The following is a 26,706-nucleotide window of genomic DNA, read 5'->3' as shown; positions in this document are numbered from 1 at the left end:
ACAGAACTAGGGTGAGCATTTACAGCAAGTATAAACTGTTCTGTGAAGGGACCTGGCATGGCAGAAGAGAGTCTGCACGGAGTGAAGTTTTTTTGGCATGGGTGGGCATGTTTGTTCCAAATAACCAGGAATGTGCAGCCTTGCAGCTTCTGTGCACACCTGCTCAGCTCTTCTCTCCCCCTCTCTTTTGCTGGTGATGTAGCTGTGTCCTTGACCAACTTTCTTGCCCAGCAAGCATAACCTCCACTGTGCTTTTAACAAGCTGCCCATTGGAGCTCAGTCAGCTGCCAGGAGTGAGTGTCTCCAGGCTCGCCTCACACCTGCATGCTCCTCCCTCCCCACTCGAAACTTCAACCTTAAAAGAAATCAAATAGAAGGGGGGAAAAAAAAGGAGGTATTCACTGATGAAGGCTCTAGCAGCTGCTCGCTGTACTCATCAAAGAAGAGGAAGTGCCAAATACTTCCTTGTAGGAACTGTTTCTGTAATCAAAGTGCTCTGCGGTTGAGCTGCGAATGCTGATTCCCTCCCGCCCAATGCAGCTCCTCGGTCATGAGCCAGAACCAGAGGTAGCTGGCTGCCCACACCCTTGTCGGTTTACACTTTCGCACAGCAACACTCATACCTCTGTTTTCCTTGTGACATTCACCATTTCCTGGTGGAGTGAGAACAGAGCCAGGCCAGGCTGCTGCTGTGAGCACATTCACACTCAAGCCAGCACTGCAACTCAGAGCCCAGCAAGTTTCTCATGAACAAGTACATACGCTTCATGTCCCCATCCTCAGATTATCTTGCCAAACTGGGAGGGTGGGAGAGTGGCAGGAACAGGATCATGTTTTTGCTGGGAACTGTCCCTTCTGTCCCCCGTTCCCCACTCCATTTGCTGTGGTAAGGCTCTTACAGCCAAACAGGGAAAAATTACTCGTGGCCCATCCAGAGGATCCCAGCAAAAGCTGGAAAGAGGACCAAGGACCTCCCAGACCCTGAAACCTCTGTGGCTCACAGCACTGTTCAGAGGGCTCAGACTTTGTGGCAACAAGGAAAACCATATGCAAACATGCCACTAGAGAAAATATGCCAAGAAAAAAAGAAAGCATTTTTGAGCTGTTATTTTTTCCAGTGCTGGCCAGTCATAACTTTGTTTTTTGTGCGTGTGCTTTTTATTTAAACACCAATACCACACTACTTGGAGAAGCTTCTCTTATCTCCTAAAACAGTGCACACTCCAAATTACAAAATCAAGCTGGAAAAATCAAACAGATCTTTGCCCTTCATGTTCTGTTTTCCATCTCTCTCTCTCAAAACCTAAAGACTTGTCTTAATCAAACAGTATTGGGGTTTTTTTATCCTCTACCATATCCTTTTTTTTCAGTTACAAAGTTATATTCTCCAAATTAATGCAGTGTTTAAAGTAACTATACCCAAAAAAGTCCTGTAACTTGTAGCAAATGAAGTGCACCAGAAAACTCCATCCAACCACCTGGCAAGCCAGACCAGGATCACAGGCAGACCGAGGTGCCGGCTCCCTGCCACTGTGTACCAGCGCAGCGCCTCTGTGACCTTACAGCAGCTGATGTTCTCATCCATTACTTCTGCTCTGTTCATCTCAGCGTGCTGTCCTCCCCACCAGATTTCGTTCAGAGAAACAGAAAGGACACAGGAACACAAGTTTAGCTTGCTGACATAATGCCCATATTTAATCTTTTAAAACAAGAACAAAATCAAGAATAAAATCGAGAATAAAAATTTCATTTAAGTCATACAGTACATTAATCTTTCAGCAATGACCCAATCTACAGTACTCAAATGCCTGGCATGAAGTCTATTATCTCAGCATTTAACAAGTGTATAACCAGTGACACAGTAAAAGAAGAGCTCACAATACACAGCTAACACAATAAGTTTAGATTTTCTTCTAAGAGTCCAGCTAGTGTTTGTAACACATGGATCACTTTTGAACCATTCTTTAATTAGCTTTTTGTTCAGTCAATCTGTTTGGGGCTTTTTTTTTTCTGTTATGTGAGTTTTTCCATTATGTACAGGAAGATTATTTTCAATGAAATCGCACAAGTTAGAATATCTACCTATAGGCATACATGGTCAATCTAACTAAAAAATTTAATAAGCAGTAATTACTCAGTCCTGGTTATACATTCCTAAAGGCTTAATAATACAGTTTTAAGAAGAAAAAAAATAAAACAAAACACAACAAAACATAGTTGTAGGGTGGCAATCTCTGTATGAAGCCTCCTTCCCTCCCAAAACAACCAAGGGTTAACTGTACTTTCCATGTGTGAAACGGGATCTACAAAGAAGTAATTTCAGCTCCTAAATAATATAAAACATGTGACTGTGTCCTTTCTAAAGTCTGAATGGTTCAATGCATAATTCAGTGAAGCTCTCAAACAAATAATACTGGTAGGATGCAGACTGTTAACAGAAATTAGGACAACATGCCCCAGTAGTACATTTGGGTAGCAAAACTTTATGTATTAAGGGGCCATTATCCAGTGGTTAAAGCAGTTTGAAGCAGGACAGCTCTCCCTGCAGCAGCTGCAGAGGAAGGGAAAGGGTGGGATCTTCTGTTCCTTAGTCAAGGCTACAGCTGAATTTTGCCCACCTCTTACTCAAGCACCTGCCCTCTTCCTGCTCTCACCCTCTTACTCCTTTCTGAGGGGTAATCTCCAGCCCGAAGACAACCTGAGCACAGCAGAGTGCAAGCCACCCCTCTATCCATCCCAACTCCTGATGTTCAGGGACAGGCAGAGGTCTGCTCCTGCTCCAGCTCTACTGCAGGCATGAGGGCTCCCATCAACCCACTGTGGTGCAAACAGGAGCTTCCGCAGCCTGGTGGCTTTCTGGGTCCTGGCGTCGACCACGTACATCTCGATGCAGTAACACACGGAGAGGTCCCTCCCTCCAGAGTAGTGTTACCAAACACTACAGACCCAGAGAGCTACCTCTAAGGCAAGTTAACTAAACACAAGGGTGATGCTGCATCTTCTTCCCACATTAGCAAAACAGAAACATAACTAATTAACACAACTGCTTTGACTTCTTTTAATCTCTCTTTTCTGGTGCCAGGCCTTGCTACAAATGAAAAAAAAAAAAACAACAAAACACAGAGAGCCACTTTCCTAGATGGAAAAGCAGCAGAATCTTAAGCCTTAAGAATCTGCTTTGTAATTTGCTACTGGCATAAACAACAAAAAAAAAGTCCCATTTGTTTGGTTGATTTTTGTGGTGTTTTTTTTAAGAAAAAAAATCCAGACCATCCAGTGCACCTTCTGTGCACATCACACACACTCACATGCACACGCACCAATAGAGAGCTCCAGAAGAACAAGCATGAGAACCACAAAGCCCAAATGGTGAAAAGACATGGGGAAATCTCACTTTTTTTTTTTTCAATTCTCATTTAGCAATGAAGCAGCAAAATGATGTATTGCAAGAAATAAACAGTCACAGAACACACATACACCCAAACGCAACCATGGATACATTTTTCCCATTTTTTTTTCTCTGATACATGCTGTTATTCATCTGATAATTTCTTTCTGGCTGTGCTGAAGTTTTTGAAGAGCATCTAGTGCTTCTTTAACCTTTATCAGAACGCAAGAACCTCAGTGGCAATGGACAATCAATCTCATTAGTGCCGCAACCGATCATCTCCACTTGAGATTCTCTACAAGCCCCTTTTGGAAGTTGAATCTGACTCTGACTCTTTAGTGCCACTCTTGGTTGTTTTTGTTTTTTTTTTAAATTAACAAACACAGCATATTAATGCAAATTCGATGTTTTCTAAAAAATGCTCAGATAATTAGTTCAGCAATATGCAAAGTGCATCTATTTGGTTCTTTCCATAGATCACCTTCTGTTTTAAGTTTAAATTCCTTCACAGTTTAAAATATTGTGAAGAAATTATATGTATACTTTATGTATAGAACTATTTATATACATACACATATATACACACAACTCTGTACTTTATATAGCCATAAACACTCACTACTTAACTATTTATATTATATACACATGGCATGAACACACGCTCGGTGAAGAGTTGGTGCAGGCTGAAATCATTCCATTGCATTTAATGGAATAACAGCAGTGAAACCATGAGTGAGTTATCAAGAGACACAGACATACATCTATTAGATAAGTGAAAGACCAATTAAATCAGCTCTTCCTTTTTCCTATTAGCACAGGATTGCTCCCACCCCATTCCACGCTCCGTATGCACACAGTTATTTTGCGTTCAGTTTATGTGAGAGGGCAGTGGCGGTTCTTTTTTTCTAAATGAAAGAACAGTCCATATTTACGCGGGCTCATTGCAACCTCTTCTGCAGAAGTGTGGCACAGCTGGGTCTGGATGCCTTGGAGGACTCCGAATGCTGTGCCGTCGTTAGCTGAAAGCACCTGCCAAAGCTTTATTGCATGGTTATGGGACAGCTATCAACTGTTCACAGTCTGTGAACTCTCTCCAACAAGTGGTACAACTGTATAAATACATATTTTAGCACAAAACAGTTTAACACGAGGCAAGTCCAAGTACAAATTGAGACCTAAAGGCCTATGGGTGAACTTTAAAGGCCAACAGTTCTTCAGAGTGCATGTTGTTTAAGGAACGCAAGTCGGGTAATTTCAAAAGAAGTTTTGTGAAAATAGAGGCTTCGTTTGGGTGATTTTTCATAATTAAGGTCCTTAATGCACGGATTAGTGTTTCCTGAAGTGCCTCCACAGAATTGACATTTTCTATTCCGGAGCGATCTATACAGAAGGGCAGGGTGAGGAGGAGAGAGGGAGAGAGAGAAATTAAAAAACAGGAGGGTGGGGGTAAAAAAAAAAGAAACAAAAAAAAGACTGAACAGATGTAGTTCGCAACATAAAGGCATTGCAAGAATCACTCACCAATTAACAAGCACAAGAAAAATTAGATATTTAAGCCAGAAGTTTCAAATCCATATACTGAAAAGTCTTTCAAACATTATTTAGGATTATCTTTGCAAGTTAAGGAAGCTCATGCCAAACTGGCAGCACTCAATCACCACTTCTGTAATCCCATATCCATATGTCCAGAAAAGGACAGATTGAAGCACACACTTAAATATGTTGCTGAATCACAACTTTCAACATAAGGAGAGAGACAGGGCACATGAAACTAAAAATTTCAAACATTTCTCAAAGCTGGACATAGAATCCTAAACTTAAATTGGAGGTTTGAGGAGGAAATTCCCACTCGGGACAAGCCACACTCATATCTGCACAGTGGGATCCTCAGTGGCAAAGGGAGTACAAGCCTTGATACAAGCGGGCACTATTTCCAAGCATGTTCTGAAGCACTTACAAATTGAAACATGAGGCACCCAAAAACTCCCAACTGAGGAAAAGAAGAATGTCAACATCAAGATAAATATTATGCTTTCACATACTGCACTCACCCCACGCCTGAAGCATCTCTTTCAAGAGAGCTGTATTTAAGAACACACCTGGTATCCTTAGGTGGAACCTAAGTAAGCAGCTTAAAAGTATGAATTTTTAAGTAAAACATCTCACCTAATAACCATGAACAGCAGCTGTTTTTTTCCAAGCTGTAGACTCTTTTCTTAAATACTATGTAAATTCAGTAGGGCACGTACATACCCATGTGACGGACAGGAACAGAAACGTGCTTTGATGTGTACATGTACTTAAGCACTTTGCAGAACTGGGACATGGAATGACAACAGCTTTCTGGAGTAACACTGAGTCAGATCGTACAGTCAGAGTGGGAATCCCTTCCTTATGCTGTCAGTGTCAATCCAATCAGACTGCTCCGCTGAACAGAGCCTAGGAAGTCCTCCTGGACTATTCAGTACACTTCCCAACTGCTATGGGAAAAATTATTACATAATCCACTTAAGGATGCATCTTGAAGCAGTTAATGTGTTTTGTTCCCTTAGGAAAACTGTTCTAGAATCTTCTACTGTAACAATTAGGAGCTCTGATTACTACCAAACAATTCCACTCTGTGAAGATTGTCTCTAAGGTTTGATAGTTGCTGTTCAAGGTAACATGAGTGAAGAGACGTCTCTCTGCCTTTATTGATTAAACAATTATTTCTGCTTGCCCTGTGCTCTACAAAAGGTTGCTCTATTCCAAGCAGGTATGACAACATTTGCACAGAATGTGTCCGATGGAGTTTCTCAAGAGCTCTGTACAGTGACAATGGTACTGCCTTGCTTCTGAAGGTGGAAGAATGCAGTCCAACCTTTCCTGGCTGCCTCAGGCAAGTTAATGTAGTCTCCTCTCCTTCAATTAGTCCAAGTCTTTCTTCTCCCTCTCAGACTTCTTCCAGTTGCTCCCAGTGGCCAGCAGAAGAGTTTGTTAGTACTACTCCAGTAAGAGAGAATAAGAGAGGGTGTGTATTTTCTATTCTTCTACCACAGTGCATGACCCTTAGTTAAGGTTTTATCTAGTCTCTAGACCCGCATGAACCACATTCTTTCAAGCTTCGCTTCTACCTTGCTTTTTCCTTCTTCACTGCCCATGATCCACCTTGCTATCTCCCCTCCCTCTTCACTACATCCAGCTCACTGAAGCCAGAGGTGAAGCATTCTTTCAGTTTTAGAATGGTACCAAAGTAATTCCTTAGCACCACCCAAGCAGGACCCTGCCTTTTCTTTCTTTTCCATAGGACGTGAAAACAAGAGGATGTACAGAGTTACACGCAGTCCTTGCTACTGTCCCTGCTTCTTTTGCATATTCTAAATATCCCTCGTAAGAGTGGTTATTCATCCAGTGTTACGTGGAAATGTTTCTGACAGGCATTCTCCCCACTAGCACTACTTAGAGACTTACTTCTTTTTTTCCATTGGTGGTTTTGGGTTTTTTCTTAATTTTAAGCAACTGAAAGTCTTTTAAGAAGATTTTTAAGTTGTGCACCATGCTACTTTGTATTCTGGATCACCTAATCAGTATTCAACAGTCACACTCCTGTTTGCTCTTGGAACTGATATAAATCTTGACTGCTCTCTTCCCTTTCAATCTCCTCTTAAATAACTTTTATTCTGAAATGAAGAAGTCTTAACAGCCTTTTTCTTCCACCTTCAGTTCTTCTTACATTTATGGCATATTTTGCCTTTGCTTGTATCTCCATGTCATTCTCTCTGATCCTGTTCTTCAATTCTTCCTCCATCTCTTAACTGTGCTCCACCTCCCCTTACGGAAAACGACTCTTTGCGTTACATCCCTCCTTGAAGAGTGGGGTGCAGGGGATTTGTCTTTCAAGATCTGTTTAATCAACAGATGCCCACAATCTTTCAGTTCTACAGGCGCCTTCTCCTCCTGGTAAGCACTCACACTGAGAGCATCTTCCCCAGGAGCTCTGTTGGGGGCACTTCTGTTCTTCTTTGGTACCTGCTCGAGCACGAAGCTTGCTCACTTACTTGCACAAAGGAATGACTGCAGCATTTCAATCCAGTCACAAGCTACAGAGTAAAGTTTACCTGAGATTTCTGACCTCACAGTAAACATCAAGGTTACTGTTGTGTCTGGAATACAGCTCCAACATCGACTAATGAAGTTGTACTTTATAAAACCCTAGAAGTATTTAGTGAAGATGTCCAGGAAGGCTGTGATTAGACTGCAGATCACGAGGCAGCTAAGATAGGTAGCAATAATGTCCTAAAAAAATATGATCTGAAAAATCCTCAGCTGTGCAAGAAGCCTGAATACCTGTTGCACAGCTCTGACATTACATGCTGTACGTTACATACCATCCATAAGCTAATCCCTACTGGGAGCCAGCAATCAGAGCACTGCTTAAAAGGCTAGGGGGCCTGACTCTGTGCTAAAAGAACATTTAACAGAACAAATACAGCAATTTACATTAAAAACAGTTGGCAGGGAGATTGTGATATTCCGGGACCCAGTAGCTGAGCAAGTAAGAAGAGCGGCTGTAAGCCTAGTTACATTGCACAAGAAGGGAAAAGTCCTTATTTTAAAGGTTGCCTCCAGTTCTTGTCAAAAAAGGATAAAATTTGTAGAGTCTGGAATAGTAACTAATACTCCAGGTTTCTCTCTGCTACCTGAACATTTTCACTAACAGATTACAGTCCCACACCTCCTTCACACTGACATTTGTTCTGGCTCTTCAAGCTCTGTGCCACCCTTTGCTCATTATCATGGCTTACAGACTGAAGAGGCAACAGCTGCCCCCTCCTGTGCTGTAACATTTCAGTTCAGCCACGCACAAAGCTGTTAGACTGAACTGTCCTACCTTGTTTACAGAGGCTTCAAGTGCCTACAGCACCATGCCTGGGGTGCCCCTGCCTGATAAGAAAGACATGGGGCTGAATCACTCATGTGAAAGAGGTGCACTTTTTCAAGGGCTTGAGTGCTCCCCAACTGCTGGCTTGCTGTCTAAATAGGCCCTAGGAGCACTCCTGCTACCTACCTCTAGAAAGCTTCTTAAACTGCAAGCAGGGATTCTGCATCTTATATTCCAGGCATTATATGCAGAGCTAATGTGCCTAATTTGAGGCTTGAGATAATACTACAGAAGTAGGTGCTTAATCCTTCTTTGAATCTGGGCCAGAGTGTTCTGTATATCCAGCGACTGAAACAAGATAGGAGGCCAGTGAAGATGTCAGTGGATTGGCAGGCCTTTAGTGGTAAGAGGTCATGATGCAGATGACAGGGCTTTCTTGCTGACATAGGCAGAGATCAAACTGTTGGATTTAGACTTAAGTAAAATACACAGTAAACTTAAATGACAATACTTGGAAGTAAAAATACCACCTTCTCTAAAGACTTATGCTGTGCAAGTCAGGAGTAATTTCAGCGATGCTGTCCTGTGAAGCTTAGAGGAGTCAGACAAATACCACCTAAATGGCCACAGGGCAGTTATGAGATGTGGTTTTGCATTCTATAGAAAGCAGCAGGAAAACATAACCCCATCGTCACATTTTTTCAAAAGGCAATATTAGAAAGACTAGGTATGTAGAAAGTAGATTACAGGCTGCTAATAGCTTAAAACCTACTCAATTGCACTTCGACATGAAATAACAGGCTATACATTTTACAGAAAACTTTTAACAGAGAGCCACATTCAAATCTTGACAAAGATGCAAGTTAACTTTCTCTCCTTACCAGCAGATACCAGGACAACCGCTGTAAACAAACTCATTTCCTCATCGCTAAGTTGCAGGGCATTTAATTTCTCACTAAATTCAAACATTGAGTTGAGCAGATCACCAGCTCCCATTGAATGCAAGTCATCCACACTGTACTTCTTTCCACTCAGGAAGGTGACTGTACGTTCCTTTGCATCAAACAAAGATGCAAATCGTACCATTAAAACCTGGTGAAAGAAAAAAAACACCAACAAAAACAGATAAATGCAAGTGCATTTCTAGAAAAGCCAAAGAAAAATACTAAACCTTTTAACATCATTCAAACTGTCTCATTAACTGCTCTACAAGCATTCTATACAGAAACTGTCAGCATGCTGTTGAGCTGTAATACACAGTGCATGCTCTGGCCCAGTAATCTAAGAGAAACAAACAACTGGCAAAATTAGCGAGTGGATGCAGGGGAGGGGATACAGCACATTAAAGGGAGGAAAATTAAAATTTAAACCTCAGACAGTCTGAGCCACACAGACCATGTCATTCATAAATATGCCAGTAGGACAACTTGCTTAAGCTACTCAACAGCCAAAGGCATACAGAGCGTTAAAAGAAACATTTTTTTGGCCACACTCATGAGGAGCAAAATGAAGGTACCGAACCAGATTCTCACTTGGCACAAATTGGAGTAGCTATACAGAAATAATGCTGATTTTCACCACCTCATGATCAGGCCCCCTAGGCATTCTTTGGGAAAGTACCATGCCGCATCACTGTACCCACAGGAATGCTAATGAGCTCTGGTAGAAAGGAGCCACATGTGTGGCTTTCAGCTTTTGAAAGGCTAGGGAAGCACAGCTTGAGATGGCACCTGGTCTGTAGCAGCTGGGAATACCCCTTTGCTACAAGCACCAGGGCTGGAGCAGCTGATGTGAGCTAAACTTACCCCTCTGGGCTGAAATTTCTCCTGTGGTTTGTCAGTCGTACTGTGAAAAGTTTCCCTCTGGAATGGCTTGTAAAGTTCCATTTGCTCATGTTCAACAACCTTATTTACATTTTCAAGATTTAAGTTACACAGAACAGCCTTCTTATTTGGAGAAAATGAACCAACTGGCATTGGTTAAAACTTCAGACTCACTGTAATCTCCTGGTGTGACAGCTGTCTCTTCTCACTTAACCTACATAACTGCATTAATTTAAATGTTTACTACAGGTGAGAGGAGAACCAGGGTTTCAAAGCCTAATGTCTTTGACAAGCTTAAAAACAGGAATGTTCAAACCAAATGAAAATGTTTGAGAATTCAAATACCACTCATGCACATCCCATGACCTGCACCTAAATTTTAACAGCCAAATGACATGCAGCAACCTTGATGGACACATGAGCACTATGCACTATTCACTTTTGTCAGCTAAGCTATATGTCCTGTGCTGACATTAACTACAGAGTGCAGAAACCTAGATGCAGAAGCCCTCAGAATACAACAAAGAAAGACAAAGGGCAAACAGACAAAGCTGAACTTGTGCATTAGCACAGACCCACCAGGTATTCAACAACCTTTCAGTTCAAAACGGTACTCTCCCTACAGATCTGGGCTTTAGAAACAAACTTTAAATAATGAACAGCCAGTATTAACACTAGTATTCAAAACTGAAGCTCATAAAGTTGTGTTGACTTATACTAAGGCAAAGAGCTCACCTATAGATTTCAATGTCACCATTCTAACCTAAGGAAGAATTGACTGTGGCATAGCACAGGATTGATTCATTCCATTTCACTTCAAGCCAGACTCCTATTTGTGCATGCTTAGGATATACCTGATCAATCCTATCACTCAATCACAGCAACATAAGCACATAAAAACCTCCACACCTGAAGGTTCCTTGCTCACTTCCCTACCACCTGTAGTTAAATGACCAGGTTTGTGAGTCTGCCAAGAAGCTGAGTCACTACTCAAATGGATCTATTTGAGTAGTGACTTGCTAGCTCTACCATCAACTACATTTGGAGGGAAGGTGGGGGAGGGCCCACTGAAAACCAGTGAAGTTCCTTATTTTACACTCACTGCTTTTTCTGAGCTGGCTGTCATAGAAGCCATGCAAATGCCACCACAACACACTGAGCTCCCCAGTACTCCCAGTTCTAAAAACCTTTTTAGCTTACACGTGTGTGAATATATATAGCTATGCAGCTTCTGCACCAACATTGTCTCCATGTGTCTTCTTACCCTCAAATGAACAGCTCCTTGAATACGGGCTGCTAAGAAGCACAGTGCCAAGCCAACCACACCAGGCTTGGAGGCAGCACTTTTACTCAGGTTCTTCTATTAACATCCACACATTGGAACATCCCAGTTCAGTTACCCACAAAACAGAAATGACCTTGTATGCACCAGGCTTTCAAGATGCTTTCTGCCTCTATTGCAATGGATTCATTAATCCTGTTGTGTTTGTTTTTTTTCCCACTGCTCTTCAGCATCACTTTTTTTTTGTTTTCTGTTGCTAAGAGGCCACATAGGCCTTTAACTACAAGTACTAGCTCACTAACAGAAATCATTAATGTTTCTTATAAATAAGTGAATAGTGACAAGCATGCAGCCATACATTATTATAAATTCCCCTGGATATAGAAACCTTCTTATCAGCAGTGCTTGTAACTGGCAAAAAAAGCATACGAATGAAGCCTGAGAAAAGCTTGAGGTGAAGAGAGGCCAAGACAAAACATTTTACTTGCAAAACAGAAAGATTCGGCTTCACTTTATAGGAACAGTTCAAGCCCAATTTTCCACCCTCCTTGAGGGTACTGGACAGCAGAGGAAGAAACTAACATTTTTGTGTAATGTGAACAGCCATGTAAGAGACTGTAGCTGAAGAAGTGAAAATACAGCCTCTATGCCACAGGAGTTGTAGATGAATATTAAAAGGTCAAGAATACATACAACAGAAAAAAATACAGGACAGCAAAATGAAAGCAACAAAGAAACTGACACACTCCAGGCATCAAGTCTTCCAGTATAACTTGTACCTTCCAACCCAACAATTATCCATCTTAGAACTGGGCTGTGTAAATGCCCAACACACTACACAAGAAACGTCTTCAGTTTGGGTAAAACCAAAATCCAGCACACCTCTTTGAAAGAATAAATCAAGTAAACAAGAGCAAAGACATCACTAACTCTACCCTCTCCAGGAAAGCACAGTAATATCAGCTCCTCTGGCCCTCTATATTCAAATTGCACATTTGAATTCAAATTTCGCATTTGAATATTTACAAAATGTGTATGATCTCCAACAGACACAAGGGTCTGGAAGAACAACTAAAACCTTAAGTAAAGGTCATCTTGTGAAGGTCACTAATTATAAAACAGCACCAAGCTCTGTGGTATCATTTCCAAATTAACACCACTAATGCACATATACGTCATGACCACAAGTGGATGAAATTAACCACGAGGACCTAGAGGGATTAGGCTAGAGTAAGTCAGGCTGCAGCTGGCACACAGCACCTCCAGAGATGCAGCAGTACAGCTCGTTACTACTGTTACTGCATTAGACATGGAAGGTTCAGACACCCCCAGATGCCACCAAAGGCTAGTGGTGACTGGTCAGGATAGATACTCTGGCTTTGGCAGGAAGCAGAGTGGCACAAGGAAAGACACAGAGAGCGTTAAACATTTCTCAACAAAACTTGTAAGTTGACAGACAGCTTTCTAAACTATCCACCCTTCCGGATGCATTACAGTTCTTCAGAGTAAGCAAAGGTGTAACCACTGCTATACAAAACCAAAAAAACCCTAATTACCCATTTATTAATGTCCAGGGAAGAAGAATGGGTAGAAGGGCTGAGCAGTTTTGAGCTAGTTGGAAGAGGGACAGTTCACCAAGATCTGACAAAACAGATCCCTTCAACACCACCTTGAGGAAAGCTCAGAGCTACCACTCATGAACATGCTGGTTTCACCTGATGTAACCCACTTCTATTTGGTTTTGTTCTTACAGGGTCAGACCGACGCAGAGCTTGTCAGATTCACAATATACACACAGTGGTCTCACCTCAAAGGTCCCAGCTTTCAGAAGATTGACCTGGTCATGCTGGGAGAGATCTCGGAATCCTGGGATGCGCTTGGCAAACTCCACCACTTCCTTCACTGCAGGGGTAAAACTCAGGGAAAACTCTTCCCAGACTTCATGGCCAGATTTGTTTGGGTCCACATGGGGAGTCTTACTCATTGGGCAGACCTGATGTTTACAAAACATAGAAAACAACTTTTAAAGATATCACTCCGAATCCTGACAAATACTTGGAAGAAACAACTTTATTCTTCTACAAAACTTAGTGATAATGACATATAGAGGAAAAAAGATCAGTATTCCTCAGTCATCTCCCAAAGCAACTGGATTTCTCCCCCTTCCTTTAAAACAACCAACCAACCAACAAAAAAAAATCCATGGTGGATTGTCAGCAAGTTGTTCATAAATTTACTGACTTTGGAAACTACAACAGCGTTTACTGCAAAAGATCTGACTGAACCAATGTTATGCGATTCATCCCTGATCTCAACTGATGTCTGACAGCAGGATTTCTCTTATTTGTGTTATCCCTGTAATTTCACAGTTAATCGTGATTTCAAAATCAATTGATTGCAATCTCACAGTCATGACTACATTCATTCTCCTATCTGTCTTGTTTTGCAGGCAACTGAAGTGCTTCAGTCAAGATGACAAAGGTGTCAACACCAGAGCAAGAAAGCGAGCCTTGGTTTCCTGAGTCACAGGTTTACACCCTCATTACAAGGATAACCTTCCTTTACAAGTTTTCTTTTACTTGTATCACTGAAGGAGGATGACCAAGGAACTGGTATTCCAATTTTTCCTCAGCCACAGGACAAGAAAATGCTCTTTCTTTTATACAAATATACAGCAATTTTTTAGTAGGAAAGTCTGAATCCATTACAATGAGATCAGACATATCAGTCGAGGCTGACTGCCAATAAATTCCCTCTGCAAGACCCAACCGGAAGCTCTGAGATATTTTCAGTTCTGCTTTCTAAAATTCACATCTTTTAATGAAGTTTAAACCTTTTAATATTCATTTCACCTGTCATCATCAAGGATGAGAATTCCTTTTAAGTATTCCTCACAAGCATCCTAAATGTTGTATGTAATCCTACATAATGTCAGCAAAACAAAGAAAAAACTGTGAAATAGATTAGCAATTCCTCAGAGCTGTGCTGTTTTGGCAGGGCATCTTGAATATGGTAATTGCCTAGCAAATCTTTGTGTGGAAGGTTCTAAGACTACAAGAATACAATATTTTGGCAAAAGGAAAGGCCTAGGCATACAAACAGAAGGATGGCAGATGCTAATCACTGCTCTGCTTGTGATACTGCAGTGGTCCACATAGATATTGTTAAAAATACAGTACTCTCTGAAAATAAGGAATCTCCTGCTCCTCATTGGACACAAAAATCACCATAACTTCTAATCCTACGATCGTTTAGCTTTACCCACAGGCACTCAGTCTCAAAGGGAAACTACCACTTCTCCACCCTGGGCATTGTGTTTACACTGTCTTGACAGACCTGTGCCCAAGAGTCATAGAGTATCTCAGGTTAGAAGAGACTAATAAAGACTGAGTCCAACTCTCTGCTCCTTGCAGAACTACCTAAAACTAAGCCATATGACTAAGAGTGTCGCCAGGTGCTCCTTGAACTCTGACAGGCTTCCTATGGAAGCAGTTGTCAGATGTATAGTCACCAGCTCTCTTTAGAAGAACATCTTCAGAAACAACATGTTCTGCTTTTCTGCTTACAGGGGTATTGAGTAAAAAATATCAAACCCCTGAACATCTGTCTCCATACTGGTTCAGAGCCTAATTACATGCCCTTATTGCTACTGACTCATTTTGGTTGGATCCTGATCTCACTGAGTTCTCAGGCAAAACCCTTATTCATGTCAGAGATGTGGGGCAGGGAGGGGGAGCTGCAGTGCTCTGTTGGATTCAGTTTTGTTTCCTCATCGTTGGCTGTGTAAAGCCTCCCTGCAGCTGCCATGCACAGGTCAAACTGACTGGTTGAGTCTCTGCAAGGCAGCACCACTCCCTGCCCGCCCATACTGATGGGTTTAACCTCTGCTTCTCAGGAGTGCCAAGAATGCCATCGTAGTGACACCACATACTTTCCCTGCAAGGAAGAAAGGTTGGCAATTATTATTATTTGCCATGGTGTAGTGCCCAGAGTCTGCAATTAAGGTCAGACCCTCCTAGGGATGGCATAGTCTATATATGCAGTAGCCAAAAAAGGGAAAAAAAAAAAAAACACACACACACACAAAAAAACCCCAACAGAAAAAACCATCATGAAGATACAGCAAAATCAACAAATAAACACTTTCACTGTGGAAACTTTCAGGGGTCTTCAAGAACCTGAGAAGGATCTTTATAAACTAGGAGGAAGAAAACCACCAGCAGCTCAAGTACTTCAGAAAGGTCAGGGTCTCGCGCTTCACAACAGGAGTGCAGGATGAGAACGAGGATGTTATGTTCTCTCATCCCAGGCGGTTGCAGTGATAAAGAGAAGGACAATCTATTTTAAGGGGCTTACAGAACTGGTTGCCTGAATAGCAGAGAAACAGCAGGTGCAAGGCAAATGAGAGGGATCTGTTAAAGGAAAGACCAAAAAAAAAACCAAACAATCAAAAAACCCGACAACCATATGCAAAAAACCAGGAAACATCCTTGTTAAGAATTCAGTGAAAAAAATGCTCTAGTAAAGTCATCTAAGGTCCTCAAGAAAAGACCTACAGAAAAGACCCTGAACTTCTCTCAAGTGGTTTAGCTGCACATCTTCCTCCTGCCTCTGTTCATATCTGAAGATGTTCTAGGGTGAAAAGGATGCATAGCCTGTGCACCCCATTAAAACAAAACAAACAAAAAAACCCCAACATCAAAAAAACAGCCTACCCAGCAAGAGAGACTTTAGAACACACTAGCTAAGTGTGTGCGCTGGCTTGAAATCCTCGCCCTGGGGTTTCACCCCAGAAATTTGCTCTGAATACACTTAATGAAAATACAGTACATCTGACTGTGTAGATTATTTTTAAGTCTTCAAAAGGATTGAGTGAAAAGGGGCATTTATAAAGTGTTATTTTCTTTTCAAAGTCAATTCACTTTAAAAAAACCTGATTTTTTTTTAACCAATGCTCTTTGATGTTCACCTACTTTCAGTTAGCTAAAAAATGAGCCAAGAAACCCCATCACTTGTATGATTTCAAATTCTCCGCACAACTTGAGCTACTATCTCCTTTGTGACAATGTGCGCTATCAAGTTTATGTCAATATTTTAAGTTTCAGAAGTTTTGTCAACTGTGTGCAGCTCCATTGACTACTAAGACACAGCTGTATCACACCCACCACTAAGCCTTTCACTAAGTCAAATCAAGCAATTAATATCAATATACCAGATGCATTCTTCCTCCAGTGCTACAGGAGTAAGTGGTATTCTTGTTTGGAGAAAAGCCATCTTCTGGGATCCTATCACACATTCGCTGAGTATAACCGCTGGTGAAGTTCATGCAGTGGCCATTTGTGAAGCACACGGCATGCCCACTTGGATAATGCACTGTGCTTCTCCCTTTGTACTGTCCACCAAGGTGCTGCTCCCTTTCAGGGTACTGAGGGCCACTGAGGCCTCCAACACAGTGCTCACTGCTCAAGATGTACTGCTCGGTGTTCTTTGACACTCTCTCCCCACTCTGGGGCTGCATCATCTCAGCAGGGTTTTGGGACTGTTCCTGGTTGTACATGAAAGTGTCTTTGTGGGCTCTAGTGACCATCCCGATCACTTCTTCCTTAGCCATGTCAGCAGTAGGAGGGGGAGAAGGGCTTTTGATGGTATCCCGCTCTTGTTTGGGCTTGGAAGAAAGGTCTTCTTGAGGTGCTTGGTCTTGATGTTCTGTTAATGCTTCGTTGGGTAAGTGGCCACTGAACTGACTGTTCATCATGGACTTCATGGCACTCTGCATTTCAATCAGCATCCTCTGTTTTTCACGTTTGGGAATACGGCCAAATCGAACAGCTACCAAGGTGGAGAAATAGAAAGTGGTGGGAAGGGAAAAAAAAAAAAAATCAATTCTGAAAGTGTTGGTACACACACACACAAAACACACACCCCAACCAAAAATCTTGCCTTTTAAGAAAAGGTTTTAACTGCTCTCACCAATACTACAGCAGGGATATTCCAGTGAAGTCAAGGAGTTTCCAGTGCCCAGGACTGGTGTGAGGTATGAAATGCATGCCGTTGTTTGCATACAAACAGAAGGCAGCTCTAAAGCACAGAGTCTCTAAAGCCTTGTCCCCTTTTGCCTCAAACCTGGCTATGGAGCATACACGCAGTAGTGTTAATTGATGAAGTGTTGGGCTTTAAGTTTAAGATTGGATCTATTAAATCAGCACAACTTTGTGAGCTGACAATTAACTGAATGTAAACACAGTCCATATCATATTTGAATAGAAGTCCTACAAGACAGGTCCTCAAGGACTAATTATATAACTTGTCAAAACAATAGAATCAATGCTGAACAAAGCTTACCTTGGCAAATTTCCTTGATAACTTTGCCTTGACAAGGACATTTTCTGCTGGCAAGGGGACGGGCATCATTGTGGCTGCAGCACTTTTGACCCTGTCCTAGGGAATCTATAACTGCCTCTACCACCCTGTCCAACCACAGCTGCACAAGGGCTTATAACCAGTTTCGACTGATGTAATTATGTTCATGCAGTAGTCCATCATTAATGTAACTAAGTCTCTTTCATTAAAGCAGGTGCAACCTTATGCGCAAATAAGTGCCTAGGGGATGAAATAACTCCTATGCACGACAAGAACTCAGAACAATTATTTAAAATAAGTTTTAACACTCCACCCACTAAATTATTAACAGCCCAAGATTCCTAGTTCTTGTGAAATAAACAGCCAGAGAAAATTAAAAAGTGAAACAGAAGGAAGAGTTCTGGTTTGTGTCAGTAAGTTGTAGCAGACAAATGAACTACACTTTCAGCATTACGTATTAAAAAGTCACAAGGAGTGGACAGCCAGCAAGGTGGTCAGAGACACAGCTCAACACTGATATTTCCTCCTTGTCTTTCCTCTTCCTCCAAGAAAAGAAAGAAAGAAAAAAAGAAAGAAAAAGAACAGAGCAGATACATGCTCATCCTAGGCACCCAAACCTAACTCTTTAGGCTCTGTAGCAATTACTCTAAAGCTATCAGCTTGGGCCGAATTCCCTTTCATTGAAAAAGCAACAGTAACAAAAGAAAAGAGGGAAAAAAAAAAAAATATGAGTCTTGTTCAGCTTCAGGCAGGATACACAAAATTGAGGCACTTGTTACAACCATCCCCCTAACAGACCACTGCAGCATATCCCACTGCATCAGCCTCCACAGGCAGGAGAACAGCTCTGCGGCTGTCCGCAGTATTACATTACCAGTCCAGGAGAGTCATGGAGCAAGAAGGCAAGCTGATCTAAATGTTCTCAGACAGTGAACCTGCTCTTGAGAACAGGGCTAGCTGCATTATCTGCCATTAAGACCTTCAGCAATCAGTTTTGAAGTGGGCAGCAGATTCCCTCTCAGAGGATCCCTGCTCAGTACAGGAACGTACCATCTCTTGACATCCCAACAGACAGGCATTTTTTGAAACGACACTGCTGGCATCTGTTCCTATTCATTCTCATTATAGAGCAGTTGTTATTCTTCAAGCACTTCTTATACTGGATGTTTTGCTGAATGCTTCTTCTGAAAAAACCCTGTAAACAAACAAACAAACAAAAAAGCCCCACAACTATCATTACAGCACATGTCAAATTCTTCTGCCAAGATTCACTTCTCTGCAAGCACAGAAAACCTCACTGTCTCTCATCAGCTGCTTCAGAGCCATCAGCCCCAAGTGATTTTAAAGAACTTGATACTCCTCAAGACTTACTTCCCCTTTGTGTGTGATCTGTATATAATGCTAACTAGTTAAGATTTCTAATTACAGAAAATGCTAAGTTGTTCCCCGCATAGTCAGCACTGAGTATCTCCAGTATTACCTCTAAGACTATACTAACAGTTTGTAAGATGCTCTCAAATGCCTCTGACATCAAGTACAAATATGGGAGTCAAAAATCAGATCTTTTGACACCAATCTCTGCAGTTTGGCAACAAAACCATCCTGCTGCACCATATGACCTTCAAAGGTGGTTCTTTCACACAACGCTTAAACTGATAAACTCCTTCAAAGAACATAACATTTGCAGTGTTACAGATTCAGAAAAATACACATTTAGTGATGCATGAACATGGAAGCACCCAGTTCTGGCTTTCCCTGTGGTAAAGAATTGCTTTTCCAAAGCTATTTTGTTCTGTGCCCCAGCCCAGGTGACAACCCACACCCACTATCTCTTAATGCAATTAACATGCACATGTCTTGCGTGACATGGTTGGTCCTTACCACCTCTGCCTCCAGTTCTTGTTCTCTGCCATGCACTCCAGGTCAGGCAGGATTGGACAAGGGGTGAGAACAGAAAGTACTGCAGAGGTTGGAAAATACTGTGTATTGCTAAGTGGTTTGCCTCTTCCCTACAACTTCTGAAATTTCTCATATTTAACAGACAAATACACAGACTTTTTTTGGAAGTATCACCCCTTTTCCCCAATGGGGAGAACTTGAGCATTTCAGCAGCAGAAAGGTGAGCAGAAATATAGCTCACCTTGCAGCCCTCACAGGCATGAACACCATAATGAAATCCTGAAGCGACATCTCCACAGACTTTGCAAAGAAGAACCATGCCATTAAATTCTAGAATCAGAACAAAAAAGTCAAGGATATAGAAAACCAATGACAACTGCAGGAACATGTTTCCACCTTTTAAAACCTGGACTTAAATCAAAACACATCAGGTCAGCTCAACATATGAAAAAGTACAGCAGAAGAACAGACACCAAGAATGTACCAAACCGAACAATTCAGAAGGTACTAGGGCAAAGGAGGGGGGAAAAGACAAACATGAAGCACTCAACAGAATAGGTAGAAAGCACATATTCAATGGGCTTTCAATCACAGTAGCACTGCACTCAACTGTAGAAAAAGAAAGTCTGCTTACATTTAAGCACTTTTAAAAGGACCATTCAGTTAACTAGGCCACTAAAGTTCAGGCTCAATCTGTTTTTTCCATCAGGACAAGTAAGCCTATAAAAGGCTAGAGTTTCCCCAACAGAGAATAAACATCTTTTCTTAAAAACCAGAAATATTAAAGGACACTTTATTATATATTAAAAGCAAGCCATACACTCTACCTACTTGATAACAATTTAGGACTAGTAACTCAGCCACATCTACATATGTAAAGACCACTCATTTGAATGCATATCCAGAATGGCATGCTTGCACACTTGAACTCAAAAATACCTTCTCAGCCCTGTAAATATGCTCATGGTTTGATTTTTTTAAGTTTTCCCCCACCTTTTTTATTTCAGCTTGTCAATAAAGATTTTATTGCAAGTCCTAAGTCCTGGTCTAACACTGGTTTCACCAAAGCCAATAGGAATTTTACTAGTGACTTCAGTAGCCACAAAGTTACCTTAATACAAAAGAAAACTGGAAATACTCCCACTATTCTACCAGAAAAGTAACTTATTTGACATTTGAGTTTCATTTGTAAAGAAGAACTAAAACATTAAGGTTTTCAAAAAGAACTAAACCACAATTTTTATTTTTTTTTTAACACAACTAGTACTGAGCTAGAAGTGTTATCTATCTGTCTATCCATTTGAACAGTTTACCAGAGGTTTCATCTCAGGAACTTCTGCCCTGATACCAAGAAACCCAGTTACTACGGAATTTTTAAGAAGAAGTAAAGGTTCTTGATGAACTTAGGGTAGGAACACCTTAAAAAAAAAACCAAACCTTTAAAGGTACAACTGCTATATATTTATTCTAGCTTTGTATCAATCCAAAAGAATAAAACAATTCTGCCAATAAAAGAATTGAGCCTCCAAAAGACTAAATTCCAGCCGAGTGTTTGCTGAATCACTCATTCCAGTGCTCAGTTTGATTTCTACCCTTCCAAAACTGTTCAAATATACTTCTCTACCGTTGATCTTCTCCAATTACCAAAAAAAGTGTGAAGCGAATAGGTGAAGTTAGATTGTTAAATGCATTTTAAAAGGCTATCCTTTAGTTCCAGTTTACAAGTATTTTGTTTTTTACATCCACAAATTAAGACTTGGAATCAAAAAGATAACTGTTCAAACTGCAGCTATGTAAATATTACGTTCAGGTAATTTATTTATTTTGTTCCTCAAAACTGGGGGGGAAGGAAAGGTGAAGGGGCAAGGGAGAGCATATGAAAAAACAGATAAACCAGATTTCCAAGACCGCTCCATAAATACTCTTGAAGGCAACTTCTGATTACTATTACCTTTGTTTCATTACTTCCTTTTAATTGCTTGATTTTACTAAGATCAGTCCTCACGAAAATTTGAAGTAAAGCCAAATTGTATTTATGGACTGTCTGAAGTCAGCAGCAATGGGATCTCCATCTTATTAGCATCTGTATGGCAACACCAGCTGTATTACCACACACATAATGCCAAAAGATAAAAATGGAGGCTTTGCTATGTGCCTTCACCACAAGCCACACGGAAGACCTGGTTGTAACATACGAGGTTGTAATATATAAGGGGGAAATGGTGTTTTAAGGAACCAGCACCAAACATACTTGTGACTCCATTATGGCCTTTTGTCAAACCAGCAACACTGGACTGGTTTGTTTTAACAGTCTCCTCCAGCCGATCGTTCTTCGGTGCCCCATCAGAGCCTTCGCTGCTCCGGCCATTGCATCCGCTTTCTGAGGAGGAGCTGTTCGGAGAAGACGGTACAGGCGAAGAGGATGACTGGAAACCGCTGTCTGAGCTCTCACTGTGACATGAGGCTGGGCTAGATGCCGAGCTCGAAGAGCTGATGTAAGCTATCACACCCCCTAAGGCAAGAAAAAAAAGGCGGCACGTAGTGACATAACCAGCAGACATGCACCGCTGCCATGTGAGCCATGCCGTGACCCAGCACCACCAGATCAGCCATTACGTGCTCCTGGGAGCACTCCTCTCCCTTCCTCCCTCCCTCCCTCAAGTCTGTTTGTCTCCATTCGTGTTCAATGGCTGACCTCCCAGTCTGCCCCATTCCCTTCTCCCGTCTTATCAGCCTTCTGTGATCCAAGCCAAGATGAAATGGCAGAACCAACAGATGGAGCAACAAGCCACGGTGCTGTAAGGATGGGGCAGCAGGGAGACAGCACGGGATTGCCCAGGGAAGGTTTCCCTGGGCACCCTCTGAGCAGAGCTCATCTGGAGCCACAGCAAAGACAGGATCTTAGAGCGCTGTGGAGCCAGAATGCAAACAAGCTAGGTTAGCAACAGAAATAGGGCAGAGAGAAAACCTTCATGCAGGCTATGCGCCAGAGGCACAGAAAGGAAGGGCTGGGAGGCGCTCATGATGCAGAAGGGAAGGGGGCAAGGGAAAGAAATAGCACTGCAGCCTGGTTAGCCTACTGAACGCCATTTGTCCGATTGCAAGCCTTTGTAGTGTTTCTAACAGCAGCTGAACTCCAACTGCTAGGCTGCTATTGCAAACAGTGTCTGTCCTGCCATGTCTTGCAATCTGACGCACTTGAGAATCCCTCAGATGAAACAGTTTTTTGTCCTCAGGCAGACCTGGGAGCAGTTCTGGCTTTTCACAGGCTCCTTCTTGCTTGTAAGCAAGAGACATTGTTTGCGCTTCATTTGAGTTTGTCTCCAAGACTCAGCATTTCAAAAGTCAATATAAAATCATTTGATATTTCACACAAAAATTTCAACAGCCATAGCCATGCAACTGTTTAAATAAATTAGACTCGGTATCATCTATGTTTTATGCCTCTATTGCTCTGTAGAGTCTCTTCACAGACAACCCATGACATTGCAGCAAGGAACTCCACATGCCAGTAAGAACTAAAAACTTAAAAAGGGCCAGGCACTGCTTTCCTTTAGAGATAAAAAGCATTGGTGTCTGTAGAGTCCTCAATCAACTGAATTGGCATTACAGGTTGGGGCTGTAGCCCCTTACATCAGCCATCACCTCCACACATAAAGGCAGTGGTGTTATACAACCCTGGACACATCACTGCTTGCAGGGAGAAATTCTGACTTACAAATTTTAAATACTTCTATCAGCTGTAATGATCCTCTTAGCATCTCTGCAGCAACTTTTCCTCTTTAACCTTTTTTCTACCAAGGAAACCCTTGGTGAAAAGGTTCCCTACAGAGCATGCAGCCCAGGAGCTCCTGGAAGAGCTGCCTCACAGCAGAAGTCAGACTAAGGGGCTGTGTGACACGTGCACTACACAGACTACTGCTCACGTTTCCAGACACTGGTGCCCCTACACCCTGCCACAGCCGCTGTTCTCGCACAGATTTTTTAAGAAATCCTCCACACGGCATAGCACGCATTCCGGATCAGGTTTTCGGAGAAAGGAGGATTGGCAATGGAGTCACGGGTTCAGCAACAGCATGAGAAATGAGACATCCTCAGACACCCGTGCTAGGCTAAGACACCACCTGTTTGACAAAGGTCTGTGCCATCCCCCGGTGCTGCACGCGCCTCTGCCAGGTGCCAGGTCAAAGCTCACAGTCCACCTGGTCCATGGGAGGCACCTGGTTTCTCAGCAGGCGCCATCCTTATCTGCAAGGGGCAGACCAGGACACGCAAGCACAGCACAGCTCCTGCAGGGAACTCCATATTTCTCCACACTGCCACCGCGCCCCGTTATCTTTAAACCCTACTCATAAAAGAGATTCTCTTTTTCCTCAGGGGTAACACCAATGTCATACGGAAGCACAGAATGAGTGTGTCTATGGTTTCACCCCTCTTCTTCTGAAAGCCGGAGGAGCCCCAGATAGCTGGGCTGCTCCTGCACCCTAGAGAGCCCGGCAGTCTTGCCTGCGTCACAGTCTAGGTTCCCCGTATTTTTATTTCAGAAGCTGCACTTCCCTATGAACTCTGGTTTTGTTTGGTCAGCAGTCAAAAGTTGAATCTCTCACACAGCGCAGGGTGACATCTCAGAACAAAGAGCACAGACACAGTGACCTCTGTGCGTGCCCGTACACGTGTACACGCACGCCGCTGCTCTGCAGAACGGGGATACCGGGGTGTTCGGCGAAAAAGGCAGCGTGGGGACTGGGAATTGCCCTGGCTTTGCCTCGAGAACCCAATGGAGGGCGGTGAAAGGAGTCCTTGGGGCTACGCGGGGCCGCGCTGCTAACGCTGCTGCGGAGGCACCTTCGGCTGAGCGACGAGGACCCTTCGGGCTCTACCTGGCGGGATTTACTTGGGAAGGGAGGCGGGGGCACCGTGCCGTGCCGGCATTTCATTTGCACAGCCATCCGGGAAGCTGTGCCGCCGCAGGGACGCGCCGGCTGGGCGATGAACCCGGCCCCAGGACGCTGCGGCAGCGGGGGCTCCCCGGCAGGCACCCCCGACACCGCCGATCTCCCTCGTTAACCACGCGAGAAGGGAGCGAGGACCGCGGTCCCCGTGCCCGCAGCTGCCCTCCCGCCCCATCCCATCCCATCCCATCCCACCGCACCGGGGCTGCGGCTTTTCCCTGCCGCGGTCACGCGGCGCCGGGGCTGGAAGCGCCGGGCCCGCCCTGCGCTGCCCCCGGGCCGCCCCCTCCCCGTTACACAACGCCGCCCCCGCGCACCGGGACGGGCCGCGTGCCGCCGCCGCCGCACACGGCCGCACCGCGTGTCCCCCCGCGACCCCGAGCGCTCCCCCCGCCCCCGCGCCGCCGACCCCGGCCACCCCCCCGCGCTCCGCCGCGGCGGGGGCGGAGCCGCGGGAGCCGCGGGGGCGGGGCTGCCCGGCGCCGCAGCGGCGGCGCGGCCCCACGTGTCCCCGGCGCGCCCCCGCCGCCGCCGCCGCCCCGAATGTAGGTCACCAAAACAGCGGCCGCCCGCGCGCCTCACGTGTCCGCGCCGCCCGCTGCCCCGCGCCGCCGCCCCGCCGCTATTATGCAATGCGCGCGTCACCGCCCCGCGCGGCCAATGAGCGGGCGCGCCGCGCGGAACGTAAACACAGCGCGCACATGGCTCGCCCGGCGGGTCCATGTGAGGCGGCGCGGGGCCGTCCCGGCCACCAGCGGGGCCGGGGCCGGGCAGCGCCGCCGCCCGCCGCGCTCCCCCCGCCCCACCGCACCCTGGACCGACCCCGCCCGCGCCCCCGCGACCGCCCGGCCCTGCGGGACCACCCCGAGCAGCCCGCCCGACTGCCCCCGCGGCGGCCGCCCCCCGCTTACCCGCGCTGACTTCCATGGCGGCCACCTCCCGCAGGGGCAAGGGCGGCGCCGCGCTGGGTTCCACCGGACCCGCCTCGGCTCCGGTCGGCGCGGCGCGGCTCCGCTCGGTCGTTGTCCTCCCAGCTCCGTGTCCCCGCTGCCGCAGCCCTACATGCAGCCGGCGGGAGGGAGGGAGAGCGGGAGGCGGCCGCGCTGTCGCCTGTCAGAGCGGCGGGCGCACGTCCCCGCCGCGGCGCCCTCCCCTTTACAACAAAAGCGCTCTCGGGGAGCCGCGCAGAGCGAGTGCGGCACCGCCGCCCGCCCCGCCCCGGCCACGCCCCGCCCCGGCGGCCGCCCCGCCCCGCCCCCGGCCGCCCCCCTCACCCAGTGACACACTTTCCGCGCCGGCGGCAGCGCTCACGTGCGGCGGGAGCGTGCGGGAGTGGGGGGGCACTGCGGCGGCGGTGGGGAGCGCACCGAGCGGGGGTGTCCTCCCCCGGCCGGGCGGTGCGGCAGGGCAGCCCCGCTGGAGTCACCGCCACCGCCGCCGCCGCAATCGGCGCTCCGCTCGCCCACCGCGGGGCACGGCGAGGGGCGGCGGTGTGTGTCAGCCGCTCCACCGCCGAGCGCTGGCAGGAAATGCCACCGCTCTGATTGCCGCAGCTGGCGAGCTGCTCGCTCCCATCCCGACACGAGCATCTGACAGCTCCCAGTTCCAACTGTCAGCACTACGTCCCCTGTCAGCCGCGTGTTTTCTCGTTGCCGGGGAAAAGGAATATCTAGGAGAGACCCCTTCAGCCGCATGTTTTCCCTTTGCCGGGGAAAAGGAAAATCCGGGAGAGACCCCCTTCGGCAGTGCACACACACTGCTGCAGACATAGTCTCTCCCTATGCAGTCATAGGGAGAGGCCATCACGCTATTGCTTCCAATCTTAGTCTCTCCTATTTACAGCCAGGACATGATTTTGTCACTCCCAGAGACATTCCAGCCTCTAATATCTTCTACCATGCAGTGATGTCTCTGGTTCACAGCGCCGCAGCAACGGGAGAGGAATGCGCCCCTAGAGGACCTGAGCAAGGGTGTCCCTGCTGGGATCCCCATCTCCCACTCCCGAAAGGGAACCCGCAAAGAAAATGCACCACAACAATAAAGGGAACGTGAAATTGGGGAAGGCTCTCCACTAAGGGAATGCAGAGCCCAAAATGAAGCTCTATCCCTCCTTGACCCCTGGGAGGCAGAGACAGATGCAT

At 44.9% G+C, this 26,706-nt stretch overlaps 1 protein-coding gene across 3 annotated transcripts; it reads right to left on the bottom strand.

Annotated features, from left to right (window-relative positions):
* Positions 1-1,667: 1,667 nt before the first annotated feature.
* On the bottom strand, positions 1,668-25,691 carry NR1D2 (nuclear receptor subfamily 1 group D member 2). 3 transcript variants are annotated; one of them, XM_017827427.1, is made up of 8 exons: positions 25,477-25,691; positions 21,865-22,125; positions 19,855-19,943; positions 18,765-18,909; positions 16,567-17,183; positions 13,162-13,347; positions 9,131-9,341; positions 1,668-4,768 (listed from the first exon to the last, which is right to left on the bottom strand). In XM_017827427.1, the coding sequence occupies exons 1-8, from the start codon at positions 25,490-25,492 to the stop codon at positions 4,572-4,574; spliced, it is 1,722 nt and encodes a 573-aa protein (XP_017682916.1). In that variant the 5' UTR covers positions 25,493-25,691; the 3' UTR covers positions 1,668-4,571. The 3 variants fall into 3 exon arrangements, with proteins under 3 accessions (XP_017682916.1, XP_017682917.1, XP_017682915.1); XM_017827428.1 differs by lacking the exon at positions 25,477-25,691 and adding an exon at positions 23,738-24,591; XM_017827426.1 differs by lacking the exon at positions 25,477-25,691 and adding an exon at positions 23,332-23,714.
* Positions 25,692-26,706: the final 1,015 nt, after the last annotated feature.

This window comes from Lepidothrix coronata, unplaced genomic scaffold (genome assembly GCF_001604755.1).
Source record: "Lepidothrix coronata isolate B3197 unplaced genomic scaffold, Lepidothrix_coronata-1.0 Scaffold139, whole genome shotgun sequence".
NCBI classification, from domain to species: Eukaryota; Metazoa; Chordata; class Aves; order Passeriformes; family Pipridae; genus Lepidothrix; species Lepidothrix coronata.
This window is presented reverse-complemented; position numbering and strand designations above follow the sequence as displayed.

Excerpts from the sequence above, each read along its gene's own strand:
- NR1D2 (XM_017827426.1), bottom strand. The coding sequence starts at position 23,374 with ATGCTAAGAGGATCATTACAGCTGATAGAAGTATTTAAAATTT. Across the intron at positions 22,126-23,331 it reads GATAGAAGTATTTAAAATTT|GGGGTGTGATAGCTTACATC; the intron begins GTAAGTCAGAAT and ends TTCTTGCCTTAG. Across the intron at positions 4,769-9,130 it reads GGTTGTCCTGGTATCTGCTG|ATCGCTCCGGAATAGAAAAT; the intron begins GTAAGGAGAGAA and ends CCTTCTGTATAG.